Genomic DNA, 18,714 nt, shown 5'->3' with positions numbered 1-18,714 from the left:
GTTTAGTTACCAGTCTTATGCTGCGTGTTATTAGATAGAACGCATGATATGATTGGCTCCGTATATCACATTACGTCAGAGGACATGTCTGCCACATAGGACACAACTGCAATGGTACAGACAATCTCGTTCCCAGAGCCTTCGTTACCCTTGTCCAGCGGAACGGGAAACCGAAGACCTCTTCGGTTTTCCGTTCCGCTGGACAAGGGTAACGAAGGCTCTGGGAACGAGATTGAGGACTGGAAAATGGAAAATCCTATGTCTCGAGAAGTCTCCAGAGCACTTCGGTTCTCGTGCCAAGGCGCCGCCGGCTAAGAGGAGCGAAAAGGGCTATGGGGACGAGAATGAGCAGATTTCAAAATGGCGCTAGACTTCACTGAAAATGTTCCCCATAAGCCAATTCTAAACTTCTCGAAGGTCTTTAGCTCTCGTGGTCGATATTTCGGGAAGGAAGTTAGCGTTGATTTGTAGACCAAGGACTTGCCAATCAAGCTCAAGTTATCTGTCTCCAGAGTCTTTCTAATTCCTCGTGCCAGATTCCCCACCGGCAGGTTTCTTGGGTTGTTGATGTGTTGTGGACTTTCGATGAATACCACGCCAAGACCTCTTTATGATGATTCCCAACTACTTTTTAAAGCGAAATCTTTTTTGGTTCTCCGTCGTTTTCGGGAAGCAGTCCAGGTCTGTTGTGAAGTCCTTGAACTTGCCTTGAAACAGAACGATGACATAAAAAACTCATCACGGGGCAGGTTTGAACTCTGATATTTCGCTTGAACTTTAAGCTTAATAGTAAATCATGAGGTTAAGCTTAATGGTTAAAGTCAACTTTGATTTCAGCTCAAATGGAAGGTTAAGTATATATCATAAGCTTTCAAGATTGAAAAATATATATCTACCACAGGATAGGGACTGGGATGCCCAGTTAGCGAGATTCATATCATAACAGGCCCTTTGTAGCTACGGGCCATCACGTAACCTTACTTTTCATAAACTTGTGTGCTATAACTCGAAAATATAAAAATGGCCAAGTTTGAGACCCTTGGCATTGAAGAATGAGATTTTACAGGATTTTATGATGGTTTGAATTTTTAAAAAATTTAGAAGATTTGCAAGGAAAAAGTTATTGGAGTGCAAGACCTTTCTCTCCAGCAACATTTCCATAGATATCCTCTAATTCAAACTGTCCTATAAACTTACTCATTAATAGCAGGGGCCTCAAACTTTGCTATTTTTGTAGTTCGTATAGTGTGATCGTCAGGGTGAGGGTAGTTCTGAAAAGGACTGTTGTCGGTGACTGACATTTCGATGACCTGGGCAGAAGTCATCTTCAGGGTCAAGTGAATAGTGTTTGTCAGTCAATGATGTTATAAGTCTGGTCTGTTGAAAGTGATTGGTCAGTTTAGCCATGATGGTATTGGCTGAAAGACTTGTGTTAAGTTTGTCATCAGTCATTGGTCAGTTTCGATCGGTCTATTGTTAGTCAAATTCTTCGGTTTTAGGTCTGTCTATTGTTAGTCAAATTAAGTCGGTATGTTAGAAGTCCCCTTGTTGGTTTCGTTTCCGTTGTGGATAAGTCGTTTGTAAGGTGCCGGTAGTTGATGACATCTGTTAAGAGGGATTTGTTCTAAGTTAGTGTACCAGCTTTCCAGAGTCAGTCATTGAAAATAGTTTGTACTGCAGGTTAAGCACTGAGCAGGGTCTCAGTCAATGTGATGATGACTTCCGCTCAGGTTGTTGAAATGTTAGTCACCAGCAACAGTTCTTTTCAGAACTACCTCCACCCCGGATGATCACACTATACGAACTTCTGTAACTCCTGGGTTCAAAACATTTACATGTACTATGTTTGCTATTTTTTGATGTGCTCTTTCCCTTTCTGTGGGAGGCGCGGTGGCCTCATGGTTAGTGTGCTCGTCTCCGGATCGAGCGGTCCGGGTTCGAGCCCTTAACCCTGCGATGGACTAGCATCCCATCCAGTGGGGAGTAGAAATACTCCAAGTCGCTTCATGCTACAGAAACCGGGATAAGCTCTGGCCTGATGGGCCACTTGGCTCGCATGCAGACTTTACCTTTCCTTTACTCTTTACTTTCCATTTCTGATGATCTTTAAGTTGTAGCCCATACAGTACCGACTGAAGTCATATGCACATCGGCCGAGACAAAACCTAGGGAATTGTGCGTTCTTCAATGACTACGTCTTCGTGCTTTTAATTGCCTTTGTTTGCTTCAGTATTTCCTTGTATTGTTCAGTGTTAGACCACAATACCCAAGAGATATTTAGCGGAAACCTTACACACTGACCAGAATAAAATCTTCCAAAAATAACTGAAAATGTTTACAGCCTGCAGAAAGCTCTCAACGTTGTAAAAAGGTCTTAATTTGTTCGTAACATCAAAATATTGCATGGGATTTATTGGTCTGTAATACACAATTTAAGGCTTGAGCTAAGAGTGCTGTCAGAGTAATGCTTTGATCGATTGCATGCCTTTCATCAATCTTGTTGTTGACAAATAGGCTTTTTTCCTTTTTTATTGACAAGTAAAACTAAACTGAACATTCACCCTTTAAATTACATTCAAATACCTTTTATTTCCAGTATCCAAGTCGAGTTTCATTACTTTCCAATACATCTAAAGCGCTTGAACCAACCTGGGACTTGGGGCCACTTGCAGTCGCTAAGTGAAAGCGAATTATTTTCATAAGTGTTAAGTTTACATTTGATTTTGCTGGCATGGTATCGAGTGCTGTTGTAAAATTTTCCTAAAAGGAAAAAAAAATCAAGCACGAGGAAGGAAATATCCTACTTTTTCACTGACACAAAAGGAGCAGTGGAAAGATATTAAATCTGTATAAATCATGTCGCACCAGTGTATGTGAAACATATAAATAACATCTATTTATGGCCGGGTTAAAACTTTTTTCAATGAACGGAGAGTTCTTGGGTTGCATTTTTTCTGGCTAGAGAACTGTTTTCTATCAATTTCAGATAATGTAAACTTTGGCTAGGCTAGGTATGGATGGAATTAATTTTAGTTGGTTGAAAAGTCAACAAATGTAATTGAGTTAAATGTGAAAGCCAGTGACAATTAACTGTTACCAGGGTTAACATTTCCCAAAGGAAAAGAGTGAGCAGTTGTTTATATGTAGGTCATGGAAGAGTGGTAATGTCAAGCTATGTTAAATTAAGGGGTTTTGTCCTTGATGAAGCAAGGAAACAAAATGTTCAAAACGGTACAAAAATTCCAAGGAAGGATGATGTGAATGAAAATCCATAGAAAAACTGTTGCAAAGGAGTATCAATTTGTCGATAGCAGTCAGAACAAATACAGGTTGTACTCCAAAACTTCACCAGCAGAACTTCGATTCCATCGATCAAACACTCTAGGAAAACAATGAACTGAACTGTCACTTAAGTTGAATTAACCCACAATTAACCACTAAAGGCCGCTGCACACTAATCAATTTTTTGTTGGCCAACAAAAAATCTTCACTTGTCAGCTAGTGTGCGGTGAATTCAGACAAGTCCGCGACAAGATCAGGGCTTGGGTGATATCTGACAGTGCTAGATCTCAAAATGTCTTGTCAGGCATTGTCGGCTAGTGGGCGGTGGAGCAAGACAGTCTGTTGGGGCTCGTGCGCGCCTCAACCAATTAGGTAATGTCATGAGAATCTTGTCATTGGAGTAAGTGCAATGTTGATTTTGGATGACTTGGCCCCAAGCCTCAACACGGTTAGTCATGACAAAAAAATCGGCTAGTGTGCGGCAAGCTGATGGCCTGACAAATTTTAACCCGATTTGACCCGGACAAAAAATCTGCAGTTCTATGACAAAAAATCGGCTAGTGTGCGGCAGCCTTCAAAGCAAACAGCGCCAGTGTTAGCAAGGAGTCCAGAGAAAAAGGAGAAAGCAAGTCGGCTTGATTTGATGTCATTCAGTCCTGTTCAATTAATTATAATGTCCCACGATAGCATAAGTGGAAAACACAATGAAACTTTCCAAGAAGAATTTGCGCGAGTTAGTGATTACAATAATTTTCTTTTTGACTTATTAAATTAGTAAGGCACTCACGCTACGCCATCGATGCACGACCAAGCCTAGTCGTCTGTGGTTTTTCATGTTTCCTATTATTACTACGCTCTCTTTAAGTTGTAAATGTGAGAAAATTATTTATGAAAAGAGAAACAACAAGCAAACAGTACCCTATTAAATGTTATTGTGTTGCTCTTTTGTCCATTTGACCGAGGTAAAATTTAAACCTAGGTTTTTGTTCGTGAACCGCGTGGGTTTCGTTTGTGAAGCGCACGGTTTTGTCTCATTCCTTCCCCGTGCACTTCACGCGTTCTCCCCTTGCGGTTCACGTGTTCTGATGTGCATGTGACTTCAGGCGGTAGTGTAAATATATAAAAAATGTTGCCAAAGATTTTGTCACATGACTTTGTCTATGAATTCTCCCAAAACTCTTGTCATGTTTTGACCAGCACCACTTTCTTTATTTCATAGCAAGCCTAAGTTTTCTGTGAGCAAATAGTCAACAAAGTGTAGCCCAGTTGACTATTACTTATAGAAAACAAGGACAAGTAGTTCAACTGTTGTAGCAGACATTCTGAAGGATAACAGCACAAAACCCACAATTTGGGTATTTTTAAGCTTACGATTAAGAATAATTTTCAGATTCAAGAACAGCGCTCGTGACGGTTGTCTATCTATACCCAGCCTGTTTTATGAAGCTTGAATAGGCATAGAAGTTTCTGTTTCTAGATTGCTACACCTCTATGCATTTATCACCAATTACTTTGTACTTCTCCTCTTGTGTGTATATATAAAACAATGGCATGTTACCATGGTTACCAACAGATTTGGTTTGTCGTAGAAGTTTTTATTCAACCCTACACCTAAACTCGTTCATTAACGATCGTTTCTACGTAATGAACTCTGTGGCTCTATGATCACACATGTCAAGATAATGAACTCTACAGCTCTACGACTCTACAATCACACATTTCTAGATAAACTCTATGGAATACATTTCCAGATATTTAACTCTACAGCGCTACGATCACACCCAAGTACAACAAAAACAATAACAGAGTTAGAAATTACGATGTTTTGCTAGAGTAAAACCAAAAGGATAGGGGTGCTGACTGCTCAGGTTGTCGAATTAGCCATAATTTGCAACAGAGACTGTGGACAGGTACCTATAGTTACTTAAGTGTCACCACAAAGCTTACTAACTTTCCTTCAGTATGTTAGTACGTTAGTGCGACTGCATATTTTACTAACTTTACTTCAGGACATTAATGCAACCATACCTCTTTCTTTCCTAGTTTTTGACACCAGACGAAGCTCAGGCCAGCGTAGCAGTAAAACCCTCCAGTCTCATTGTAGCATCAGCATTTAGATGATGCAGAATAAAAAAAAAAACAGAGTCAGTGTTCTAATGGTTTCAATTATTTGCATTAGGAAACAAACATAAGAATAGATCTCGGAGGAGGCCAAAAGGGAAATATAATCTAGTAGCATGCTGAAGATGCACATCTTGTGTTGTTCCAGAAGACAGTAATTATCAATTGTTATCAATTTTTGCCAATCGCTGAAGAAATTGTGTCAGTTCGATTGTTATTGATTGCTGATATCAGTCGATAGCAATTGGCAATTGATATTGATTGGTGTTAATTGAATTGGTTGATTTCTGATAGACCTTTCCATTTTGATTGACTATGCCTAGCATAAACTAGCAAAGAAAGAGGTAAAGCCCAGAATGTTTCTGTTATTTCTGTCCTTGTTATTTTCTTGATGATTGTAAATGATTTTGTTGATTTTGATTGAATCATTGATTTTCATCAATTGCTATTGGCAATTAATATCAATCTTTGATTGATATCAACTGCCAATATCAATCAATTAATATTGATTATCGGTTTATCGATTGACTACACCTGGTTTTCATGTAACAACGTACTGATTAAGGAAAGTTAGTAGAATATTACTGTTGCTGTAATGTACTGAAGGAAACTTAAGTTAATTGTGTGGTTCCAGAAGATATCCATACCCCCCCCCCCCCCATGGAGGATCATGGAAATTCCAAGGGGTAGGAGGGTCTGAAAGAGGTAAATTTCCAAAGGGGAGGGGGGCTACTCAAAGAGTTTTCTTTTCAGAGGGTGTGAAATGCTGTTAAACTTCTCTTGGGTTGAATGAATACTATTGTACTTTCCCAATTGATTCAGGTAACCAAACCGACAGAAACGTTCCATCCATTGAAATGAACGTTAGATTCTTTGTCATATATTTTACATTTTTCTTCCGACGTTGTATGACATACGGCAATCTTAAGCATCGTCTTTGTTGGATGTCAAGTTGAACAAAATGCCAATGAAGAGGTGCAGCAATACATGAACAATGAAGCTGATGATATTTTATACTTTGAAGATCGTGCTGTATTTAGCTTAAATGCAGCTCAGATGCTTTTTCCAGCATTAATCATGCTGTCAGTTAAATGAGATGCGTACTTTGTTTATTTTGTTTGACACGTACAAAATTATTCCCCGTTTCGGTCTTGCCATAATGAGGTTATCACATGTTTTCATCATTATCTTTGTAGTTAATAGTTTGCTAAGTGAGCAAAGTCGATTCAAAGCCATTTGTCTTGAACTATATGTAACCGTGGACAGTGAGGGGCATTGGAGCAGTAGCCGGAATTTCATGTCATTTATAGAATGACTGAACAATGCGTGTTTCATGTATGAAATGTATGACAAATTAAAAAACTAAGGCGTAAAATGAATTTGTTATCATTTACAAACTACAGAGACAAAGCATATGACTTAATTGATGTATTCCTTTGATGAAAGAACAACAAAACGACATTTGGGAAACAGCTGTTTTGAAAAAAATGTTGCGTGACAACTTTACTGAGTGTGTAAAGTAATTTGATATGTTGTTTTGACCATGCATAATTAAAACTTTGACTGGGTTATTTGAATATACATGAATATAAAGATGAAAAAACTTATCAATCCCTCACTATAATGGGAGATGATAAACATGAAAGTGCATCAAGAATCTATGAAAAGAAAGAAAAGTGGAAGAGAACAGGCGTTGGAAATAGAAATTGTGTTTTTAGAGAACAGCAGCACGATGCAATTGTTGTTGACCCCTTAAATTGGGAAACAGCTGTTTTGAAAAAAATGTTGCGTGACAACTTTACTGAGTGTGTAAAGTAATTTGATATGTTGTTTTGACCATGCATAAATTAAAACTTTGACTGGGTTATTTGAAAGAGCTTTATGTACATTCCGAGATTCTTGTTAGAAAACTTCTTTTAATTTAATGAAGAAAAAGTCAGGTGCTATGCCATTTGGGAGTGAAGCACTTCTAAGTCAGGAGTTTATTAATTCAAACGCCAGTTCAAACATTTTAACATGACATGAAGGAACGTGCCATGTCTGCCATCCACCGTGAAAAAGTATGTCTTCGTCCACAATGTAACTATAAACAGCTGCGGCTAAATTTTAGTGCAATTAATGAGTTAAGTCTTGTTATTTATGGATATGGAATTTCCGAGGGGCAGGGGAGCTCAAGTAGAAAAATCATGGAAATTCCAGGGGGTGGGGGCAGTGCCATGAAGCCCCAAAAATGGAAAATCCAGGGGGGTGGAGGTGAAACAGGGAAAAACCCTCCGTGGGGGGTATGGATATTTTCTGGAACCACACATTAAGTACATGTATGTGGTTGCACTAACTTACTGAGGGATAGTAAAATATGCAGTCAAACTAACATACTTATAAATAAAGGTAAGTAAAATATGTGGTCATATACTAACGTATTGAAAAAAAGCAACGTATGTACTGAAGGACAGTACAGGTGTAGGTAAAATATGCAGTCGTACTAACGTGCTGAACAAAAGGAAGTAAAATATGTGGTCGTGCTAACATATCACATTATAAACATTTCAAGCTCATCATTGTTAAATATTCTTGGGTAGATTATGGAACTATTACAAGATCTAAAACAAGGGAAAACAAGTGTTTCAGAACTGGGTGAAACCCTCACCAAAAATTCAATGGCAATTGTAGTGCATCAAAAACAGAAAAGCAGGCAGTGTTCTGACCTTTGGTTACAGCCACTCATTCTCATTCCCACTCACTTGTACTCTGAAATCTATAGACCCAGAAGAGGAACTGCTTGAAGTTTGTGGTTGTTCTGCTTGAAACTGTTACTTTTGTATCCTATTTATCTGTGTATGTTCACTAAATGTATCATATTTTTCTGATAGGGAATCTTCCAAGGATTTTGCAGTTATTGGAATACAAGCCTATGCAGAAAGAAATCAGTGTGGAGAAGCTGTTACATTTGCTAGTCAGATTTTTGGAAGCTCTGAAGGGTTTCCTGCTGAGGTGCTGGAAATATGGCAAGTTTACATTTTCAGTTTATTGATTTACAAAATTAATCAATTTAGGACCGTAATTATTGAATGTGGATGTACTTTTTACCCCTGAGAGGCATTACAGGTAAAGCGTTTGAAAAAAGGAGAATTTCACAAAGCACTAATAGTGCTGCCTCCTCTGCAGGCTTTTCTAGATTTTGTGCTTATTATGATGTCCTACTGCACTGTGCTTGCTTCAAGTGAACACGGTGATACAGCTTGTAAGGGGTACTGAATGGTAATCCCTAGAAATTTGACTAAATTTTGTGAGATGTGTATTTTTTGACCTTGCAAGATGTGTACTGTTGACCTTGGCCAATGTCTTCCCTCCTAACAATGACAATCATGTTTTCTTTGATCGCCTCCCTAACTTCAAGTGTGATGAAATTGTAATCACTGATTTTAATTTAGTATTAGACATTAGTGACGAAGAGATGAAAAATGGTATTGCCAGAACACACCAAAATGCTTTAAAAGTAGTGCAAAATGCAATAGAAAATCTGTAGCTATGTGATGTTTAGAGAATCCTTAATCCAGAAAGCAAGAGGTTTACATGTACCTGGAGGTAGAGACAGCCAGATATTCATGCAGACCACGCTATGTAATTGTACTCATACAGACATCACTGCAGGTTTCAAAACTGATCACTCAATGATAACACTCAACCTATCTGTCCACTCAAACCCAAAGGGAAATGGTTTCTGGAAGCTAAACATGTCCCTTCTTTCTGACACCACCTTTGTTGAAAAAATAAAAGCAACAATACCAGAAACAGTTAATGAATATAAAGATAAAAAAACTTATCAATCCCTCACTATAATGGGAGATGATAAACATGAAAGTGCATCAAGAATCTATGAAAAGAAAGAAAAGTGGAAGAGAACAGGCGTTGGAAATAGAAATTGTGTTTTTAGAGAACAGCAGCACGATGCAATTGTTGTTGACCCCTTAAATCAAAATGCTTCTGAGCATATTAAGGTCCTTAAAGAAGAACATGAAAAACATTATTGAATAACAAACCAAAGGAGCTATTCTTTTGTCAAAGTCAAAGTGGTATAATGAAGGTGAAGAGAAAACTAAATAGTTGCATCAGACAAAGACACTTTATCCAAATGCAAATCTTTTTGTAAACATCTGGACACCTTGAAAATAGAAAACTCCACACACTTTAATTTTTTTCAGTAAGATAACAAGACTTTTTTATCCCTGAGGACCAATACAGTAAAAACCCACATAAAAGAACACATGTTTTGGGGTTTCAGGCTGATTTTGTTCTTCTATATCAGGTGTTTTCTGCAAAATCAGCCTGAAAATGTTCTTAAGGTGTTCTTAAAATTGTTTCTAAAAATTAAATACTGCATAGACTACCAACAGATGAAATCAATGTGAAAGCACAACATTTTAATTAATTAATGTATAGCACATACATGTATATTGATCTACTCAGTACTGTACTTAATACTGTACCCTAGTAGGTTATTCTAATCTAACTGGCAGCCAATTTTTTTATATAAGAACAATTTTCATCTTTCAGACTGAATGCGTTCTTATGTATATGGTACTTTTTTGACCAAATTTCAGCCTGAGTGTTCTTAATCCACTTGTTCGTTTATGCGGGGTTTTACTGTAGTCTTGCAACAGTATCTTAACCGAAACAGAATGCGTGGAAGAAGCCTTGAAACCTATGGATTCTGACAAAAATATGCCTGGCACAGATGGCCTTCAGGTTGAGTTCTATAGGGGAGTGGAATTTCTGTATTTCTGTATATAAAAAACTGGCACCCAATCACCCTAGACTATAAAATTGCAGCGAAAACTATTGTGAACCATATTAACGCTGGGCTTCCAAAGCTTATAAACAACGATCATCTACAGGGTTTATGAAAGGAAGGCTCATCAGTGAAAATATACGACTTGTTGATGGCATCATGCAATATGCTGCATTGCATAGTGTAAGGTAAAAAGGTAAAGACTGCATACGAGCCAAGTGGCCCATCAGGCCGGAGCTTATCCCGGTTTCTGTAGCATGAAGCGACCAGGAGTATTTCTACTCCCCCCTGGATGGGATGCTAGTCCATCGCAGGGTTACCCCCAGCATTAAGTTCGCCAGTACCCATTTATACACCTGGGTGGTGAGAGGCACTGTGAGAGTAAAGTGTCTTGCCCAAGAACACAACGCAATGTCCCTGGCCAGGGCTCAAACCCGGACTGCTCGATCCGGAGACAAGTGCACTAACCATGAGGCCCCCGCGCCTCCCTAAGGCATAGTGTACCAGGTGTATTACTTTTCATAGATTTCGAAAAAGCGTTTCATTCAATTAAATGGCTGTTCATTTTGGATACATAGCACTTTTTTGGGTCTATCAATTATAAATTGGGTAAGAACTTTTTATTGCAGGATTGAAAGCTTTTTTCTCAACAATGGGTAGTCAAGTAATTTTTACAAGTCACCATGTTTATTTATTCTGGCAGTGGAGGTACTGGCCAAGGCAATTCAAAACAAGGCTCAAAATAACGGCTGGTCAATGGACAATGTCCGGCCAGAATGGTGACTTGACTGGCCAAAAACTTCACTTGCCGGTCATGTTGACTGGTCACATTATGTTGACACAGTCATGTTATTCATTTTTAAGGTTACACAATACCGTCATGGGTGCCCTTTAGAAAAAAAATTCATACCAGCATTGTTTTTAAGGAAACTACCACAAACTATATATCAATAGAAAGGTTATAAACTGTAGAATTCAGAAAAAATATCCACTGTTTTGGCTGTGCCTTTGTTGAGAAGAAAGAAGCTGGAAAACAGAAAACCACCAACTGTCATTCGGCTGAATTAATCGGGTATCAAACGCAAGCAGTGATGTTTAAGAACTGCACAGTTTCAATCAGCAAGCATCAATTTCTCAAACTGTGTCGGGGTTTTCCTGTGTTCTTATTGGTTATCTTTTCATAGACCCATAAAGGTTTAGCATCAAATAATTTGCTGACCTTGTTGCGTTCACGCCTGTCACAAGAGAAATATCTACGAGATAAAAAATTGCCGATGCCCTGTTGCTCCTGTTATTGCGGTTTGGAGAGTCGTAAACATGTCAAGCCTTTGCTCAGATGTATGTGAACAAAATATGCTGCCAGCCAATGAAATCATGGTACCCCTATCGTTCACAGTGAGCAAAATGATTTTCATAGGAATTCCAAGGAAATAATAGTGTAACAGTCACCTTCTCCTTGTTGCACTTCAGCATGCGTTTATAGAGCTGTCTTCACTACTTGTGTTCAATGGGGAAAAACAATTAGAGAAATAAGCAGGGTAAGAGTACAGTTATGAGTACGCACAATCTCTTGCTGCTGTTTGTCAAAGTTTTCTTGTCTTCGAGAAATTTCGCTTTTGTCTTCTTCTTAGGTCCTGGCTTTGATTTTTTTCACTGTCCAAGGACTTTCCTCTTTCTTTTTTTAGCATGTTTCGTGACCTCAATGTGGAGTGATATGTAGCATGGAAGAACAAATTAATTCGAAATAGCGAAAAAGCGTGAAAACAAAGAAAAATGCTAATGAGGCCCTTGTAATAAGAGCTACAACAGGAAGCTGTCTTGCACAAAAAGTTGACGCGCTATGAGGATTATGATACCTAACTGTTTTATTAACTTTTATTAAAAAACTTTTTTTTTCTAAATAACTTGTGCACGTTATAAGATTTTGCTTTCATTTTCTGGGAGGGGTTTTTCATTCTCACTGTCTACTGAGGTTTGGAGATCGCTTGGCACATACTTATGCTTGTAAAAGTGATCTCACTACAAAGTGCATGGTTTGTTCTAAAATGTTAGCAATTTTTAGCAGGCCCTAGTTTGATCAGTTTGAGGCCTGGTTTGGTGTGGGTAATTGCTATCCCTTGATTCAACACTTTTTTTTGTGCAATGAAGGAACAAAATTGTCTGTAATAACTCAAGTCCTAAGGACAGAAACATCAATATCAGAATAGCCCTCCACTCAATAGCCAAAGTGATCATTCTAAAGTGATTGTGGTCTCTCTAGGAATATCAAGCCTCAAGAAAAAGTCTCTGTCAATAAAAGAAAAATGCTATATTTTACAAATAGTTATTAAGAGATGTGGTTTACAAATTCAGTTGCTGTCAGTGTAATTTTGTCTATTATATAGGCACACAGATAGAGCCTTGGCAACAGCCTAGAACACAATAGCCTGATGGCAGCTCCTGTTGGTAACAATAATTCTATGATTGGGCAACTGCCAAACAATTTGGCCAGGGCATATAATAAATCATGCCTTCACTGTGGACAAGTCTGTGTCAAACACCATTTTAGACTTATTTTACTGATGTCCATCCATGACTACAATTTTGGCATTTCTTGTTTAACTGTAGCATGTAATTCAACAATATTGTAATAAACTGTTCCCATCATTTTTTATTTAGCAACTTCCCCAATCAGTTGTTTGTGCTTTCCATCTGATGTGTGTATAAAAGTTTCAATTATTTAAAACATGTAACTTTCATACCCATGACAGTATTTACATGCTTCTGAAAGCATCCAAGTATGATGAGGCTGCTGAACTTGCAGAGAAATGGCTGGAATGTGAAGAAAACTTCTCCCTGGAACTAAAATACTGTCAAATAGCAGGGTGTTATATCAAGCATATTCTGTTTCCTCAAGGATTGTTTGAAAACATTCAACGATTTCTAAGGAGAAATCAAGTTCTAACTCCTGAGCAAAGAGAGGTAAGAGACTATTATAGCTGTGTAATTAGTATAGGAAAAAGCATGGTTTCTGGGGGTATTTGGGATGAATGCTGCAATTGGTACTGTATTTCAAAATTCACCAAAATCTCACAAGCCGCAAAGCAGCAAGTGATACTTGGGGAGTTTTGAAATATCACAAGCCAGTATTGATATTTAATTTTACATGTAAGTACATGTATTTTAAATTTGGCTCAAATACTACTTGTCTTAGCCAATCACATTGCAGAAATTTCTCAGCCTGTAGTATAAAGTAAGGTACATGTAAGTTATTATAAGATCTGTATACAAGGAGTCCCTGCCAGGATAAATCCTCACAAGTAGCTTGGCCCTAAAAGCCACAAATAGGAAATACTGTAAGAAGCAACAATTTTTAGCAATTTTCCATAATTTAAGATGAAATGAAATTGATCAATTTATGATTTCCTTTTGTTTGGTGAAACAGCACTTGACGACTCTTAATAATTTGGAGGATTTGAGAAGTGGGAGGGTTTGCATCATAACAAAGTCAACTTTTACCTTGTTTCTGACAAGGGGCCTGCAATCACAAGTATGGAACTTTAAAATGTTCTCATAAACAATTTAACTGTTTCCATTCCAGATATTGCTCCATTTTGCAAGACCTCGTGGCAAAGAGAAGGTATTATTTTAAGACATATTATCAATATATAAATGTGCAAAATATAAAACTTAAATTTCCAGTCTTTATAGAATGGTTATGCACTGTCATCAGTCCTTTAAAATCAGATTGTAGCAGTTTGATCGTTTTGACTAAACTTCCAGTCAGTTGTTGTTTACAAAAATTATGCTACTAATGCTGACCTTATATGTGCCTAAGTGTGTTTGCTGGCAAATGCCTTTAACCACAAGGAGTTCAGACACTGCAAAACGAGGTGATCACAAGGTATAGCCAAGCATGTCTTGTAGAGTGCATGATGTTCAATCACTGTGAAGAGGGTGACAAACTTGGGCTGTTAGTTTTGTATGCGGCTGATTTTTCATTGGGATCATGACTGGAGACAATAGCTGTACTAAATTATGAATAAATTTTTTTTTCCTCTTGAAGTTCAGTTGGAGGATATAATTTTTAAGTTAAGTGAATTCTATTGCTTCTTCTCTGCTAAGATTGACTTCATTAATGCAACTACAGATCTAGAGTCAATGTAAAGGACAAGGCTAATATGCCTTGAAGTATTAGCCTGGACAATCAAATACCCTTCACAAAAACTTGAACATTACAAACTATTATGACATTCCATACTTTGACTTCCTCTTTTCAGGCGGAGAGCTGTGCTAGCTCAGTTGTCAATACTTCAAGTAAAGTAACCGTGCCTCCCAGACTACAGCATGGTAATTATAGTTTCAAGATGTAGAAAACGTAAGATTTAAAAGTGATCTTATCCAGAGGGTACTCACACTTAAGTAGGGGTGGATTGGCTGTGTTTTCTTACTGTGGGAATATGTACAATATGTCTCAGACCTTCTAAAGTAATGGTAGACCATAGCATTTCATATTTTCTACATAGAGAGTTTACTATTAACAAATAAATCAATCTCATAAGTATTGAAATGACAGTCTCAAAAATGTTATCTAGAACAGACACATGTAGACCTGATAGCTAAGTCATCCAAGTATTTAAAGGGCTCACTCAATCAAGAGTACTAGTATAGAAAAGGGTTCAGTGCAGCATTTGTACTGTAGGTACATGAAAGTGAAAAGGGTACCATTTTCTTTTAATTTTGTATGGACAGTATGCAAAAAGGTTCACTTTTCTGTGTTGAGAGTGTTTTATAAAAGATTTCGGTTTGAACCTTGTGGCTTCCCTAGCCTAATACATGTGCTATACTGATATTTGTTGCTTGTTCCTGTTACTCAAATGATAGGAAGTGTGTCAATCACTTTATAGGTGCTGCTCATGGAGTTATCTTGAGAGTGATAGCAGTTTTAAGAAAGCTTCAGAGCTTATACAGTACTATCTCCTGCCAACAGAAAACAAAGACTCTTCTTAGAATAGTTATCCTATTCTTTTTCGTTTACTCCTTCCTTACAGCTACTGGCTATCAAGGTATAACTATTTGAACAATTCTTATTCTTCCTAATATCTGTTGATACTGCTTGAGCTGATGGAATTTAAACTGCACACACTAGTAACATATGGCTGCGGTTTACTGCCTCTGCATCCAACAGATACACCCGTAATGCTCATACTTTGAACAGATTGAATCTGGTGAAGTTGTGTTTGTTGGAATTCTTTGGTAATTGTTTAAAGCTATAATAAAGTGTATTATCGTTTGTCTCACGATGTAGTCACTTGAGATGTAGATCGCGACGTTTCGACTACTTACTGCTAGTCTTCTTCAGGCGATAAGGTCGACTGATTGCACGGTATCATTTATATCACAAAGGTCGGCTGTGATTGGTGCATTTCGATCCTCCTATTGTTCCATTATTCCGGTGAGTAGCTGTTTCCTCAGTGGTCCGCTGTTGTACCGTTCTCCTGGTGTTGTGTTTCTTGATCGTGGGTATCCATGCTTCAGGAATTTCAATTCCACTATCCCTGTTGATGTTGTTAGGGTGAAGTCTTATGTGAATAGCTTCCTTGACCCTACGTGTGTACCAGTGAGGATCTCGATCAATAAACTTGACCTCATTCCAGATAGGATAGTGGCCGGTCTCGTGGGTGTGTTCAGAAACGGCAGAGGTCTGGGTTTGGGCAAGTCGTATATCCCTGTCGTGTTCTTTGATCCTCTCCTGCATAGATCTCCCTGTTTCCCCGATGTAGACTTCGCCGCACTCACAGGGAATCCTGTAGACAACACCATCTTGTTTAGCCGGGTTGACGGTGTCCTTTGGTCGCACTAAGTGTGACCGAAGTGTCGTGTCGGACTTAAAGACGGTGCGAATGCCTTGTTCTTCTAGGCAGCGGCGGAGAGACTCCGAAACTCCTTGGACATAAGGTAAAACGGCGGTGGATTTAAATTCCGCGACAGGCTCTCTTCTAGGGGTTGTTCGTGCCTTTGTGGTCTTCTGTACAAAAGAGGAGGGATATCCGTTAGAAACAAGTACAGATGACAGATGTTTCTTCTCTCCAGCGATTACTGATGGTTTGGTGACGAGACGTTTAGCCCGGTCGTACAGACACTTCACAATACCACGCTTTACTGACTGAGGGTGGTGTGAATCATACGCTAGGTACTGATCAGTATGTGTTGGTTTCCTGTAGACACTGGTGGTAAGGCGGCCATCAGGTTCTCTGTAAACTGACGTGTCGAGAAAGGCGATCTTGTTGTTGTTCTCGATCTCCATGGTGAAACGGATTGATGGTTGTTGACTGTTCAGGTGTTGCAGGAAGACGTCAACTCTATCCCGATCCAGGATGGTGAAAGTATCATCTACGTAGCGTTTCCAGATCTTAGGCTTGCAAGGTGCGGACTCTATTGCTTGTTCTTCAAATATCTCCATGTAGAGATTAGCAATAACCGCGGATACAGGGCTCCCCATGGCTGTGCCGTCTCGTCTCGTCTCGATCCGTTGTACTGGAAGTACGTAGATCTTAATACGAAATTCAAGAGGTCCGTGATTTGAACTGGTGTAAGTGTCGTGCGGTCAGCCAGGTCTGCGTCGTTCTCCATTTTTTGTAGCGCAGCTTGTACGGCGCCCTCGATCGGTACGTTGGTAAACAGTGACTCTACGTCGAAAGACACCATGATCTCGTGGTCCTGGATCTCTTCACTGGTGATGGTGGAGGCGAAGTCAGTTGAGATCAGCCACCGAGATCATCGCCAAAATTGAGTCAGCAGTCAGGCCACTAGATGCGGAGCGAGCAGACACAGTCAGGGGATCCGTCAACACCATCCTTCAACAGGCACAACCACCCACGCCCAACATCACGAAGGAACAGCAGGAGGCTGTTAAAAGCTTAAAAGAGGACAACTCAATCATGGTCCTTCCGGCCGACAAAGGACGCGCTAGCGTAATCCTGGACGCTGACACATACCACACAAAAATGTCAGCGCTAATTGATTCCGGACCGTACCAGCTGCTCAACAAAGATCCGACAGACCGCTTGACCCGGAAGCTATCTGAGAAGCTGCTAACCCTGAAACGGAGTGGACACATATCAGAGGTGGTTTATAATAAGATCAGACCTCGACACAAACAACCACCTAGGATCTATGGTTTGCCGAAGATCCACAAGGCCGACACACCGCTTAGGCCAATTGTGTTGTGTGTCAACACCTTTGCATACGACCTGTCTGCTTTCTTGGCTAACATATTATCTCCTCTTGCAGGTAACTCGAACTTCACAGTGAAGAACTCAACTGACTTCGCCTCCACCATCACCAGTGAAGAGATCCAGGACCATGAGATCATGGTGTCTTTCGACGTAGAGTCACTGTTTACCAACGTACCGATGGAGGGTGCCGTACAAGCTGCGCTACAAAAAGTGGAGAACGACGCAGGCCTGGCTGACCGCACGACACTTACACCAGTTCAAATCGTGGACCTCTTGAATTTCGTATTAAGATCTACGTACTTCCAGTACAACGGATTGATTTACGAACAGCGAGACGGCACAGCCATGGGGAGCCCTGTATCCGCGGTTATTGCTAATCTCTACATGGAGATATTTGAAGAACAAGCAATAGAGTCCGCACCTTGCAAGCCTAAGATCTGGAAACGCTACGTAGATGATACTTTCACCATCCTGGATCGGGATAGAGTTGACGTCTTCCTGCAACACCTGAACAGTCAACAACCATCAATCTGTTTCACCATGGAGATTGAGAACAACAACAAGATCGCCTTTCTCGACACGTCAGTTTACAGAGAACCTGATGGCCGCCTTACCACCAGTGTCTACAGGAAACCAACACATACTGATCAGTACCTAGCGTATGATTCACACCACCCTCGTTCAGTAAAGCGCAGTATTGTGAAGTGTCTGTACAACCGGGCTAAACGTCTCGTCACCAAACCATCAGTAATCACTGGAGAGAAGAAACATCTGTCATCTGTACTTGTTTCTAACGGATATCCCTCCTCTTTTGTACAGAAGACCACAAAGGCACGAACAACCCCAAGAAGAGAGCCTGTCGCGGAATTTAAATCCACCGCCGTTTTACCTTATGTCCAAGGAGTTTCAGAGTCTCTCCGCCGCTGCCTAGAAGAACAAGGCATTCGCACCGTCTTTAAGTCCGACACGACACTTCGGTCACACTTAGTGCGACCAAAGGACACCGTCAACCCGGCTAAACAAGATGGTGTTGTCTACAGGATTCCCTGTGAGTGCGGCGAAGTCTACATCGGGGAAACAGGGAGATCTATGCAGGAGAGGATCAAAGAACACGACAGGGATATACGACTCGCCCGAACCCAGACCTCCGCCGTTTCTGAACACACCCACGAGACCGGCCACTATCCTATCTGGAATGAGGTCAAGTTTATTGATCGAGATCCTCACTGGTATGCACGTAGGGTCAAGGAAGCTATTCACATAAGACTTCACCCTAACAACATCAACAGGGATAGTGGAATTGAA

General features: G+C 39.7%; 1 protein-coding gene across 2 annotated transcripts in view; it reads left to right on the top strand.

The window, feature by feature from the left end:
- The first annotated feature begins 222 nt into the window (after positions 1–222).
- Positions 223–18,714, top strand: part of LOC110053701 (peroxisome assembly protein 26-like) — a 30,608-nt gene continuing 12,116 nt past the window's right edge. The window contains exons 1-6 of one of the 2 annotated variants that reach the window (XM_089276251.1): positions 223–749; positions 8,274–8,408; positions 12,943–13,153; positions 13,773–13,811; positions 14,452–14,521; positions 15,079–15,237. In XM_089276251.1, coding sequence (XP_089132377.1) covers positions 568–749; positions 8,274–8,408; positions 12,943–13,153; positions 13,773–13,811; positions 14,452–14,521; positions 15,079–15,237 — 796 coding nt within the window. In that variant the 5' untranslated portion in view covers positions 223–567. The remainder of the gene's footprint in view (positions 750–8,273; positions 8,409–12,942; positions 13,154–13,772; positions 13,812–14,451; positions 14,522–15,078; positions 15,238–18,714) is intronic. The other variant, XM_020759966.2, reaches the window with a different exon arrangement.

This window comes from Orbicella faveolata, unplaced genomic scaffold (genome assembly GCF_042242905.1).
Source record: "Orbicella faveolata isolate gen_17 unplaced genomic scaffold, um_ofav_v1 contig_4, whole genome shotgun sequence".
In the NCBI taxonomy this organism is placed as follows: Eukaryota; Metazoa; Cnidaria; class Anthozoa; order Scleractinia; family Merulinidae; genus Orbicella; species Orbicella faveolata.
This window is presented reverse-complemented; position numbering and strand designations above follow the sequence as displayed.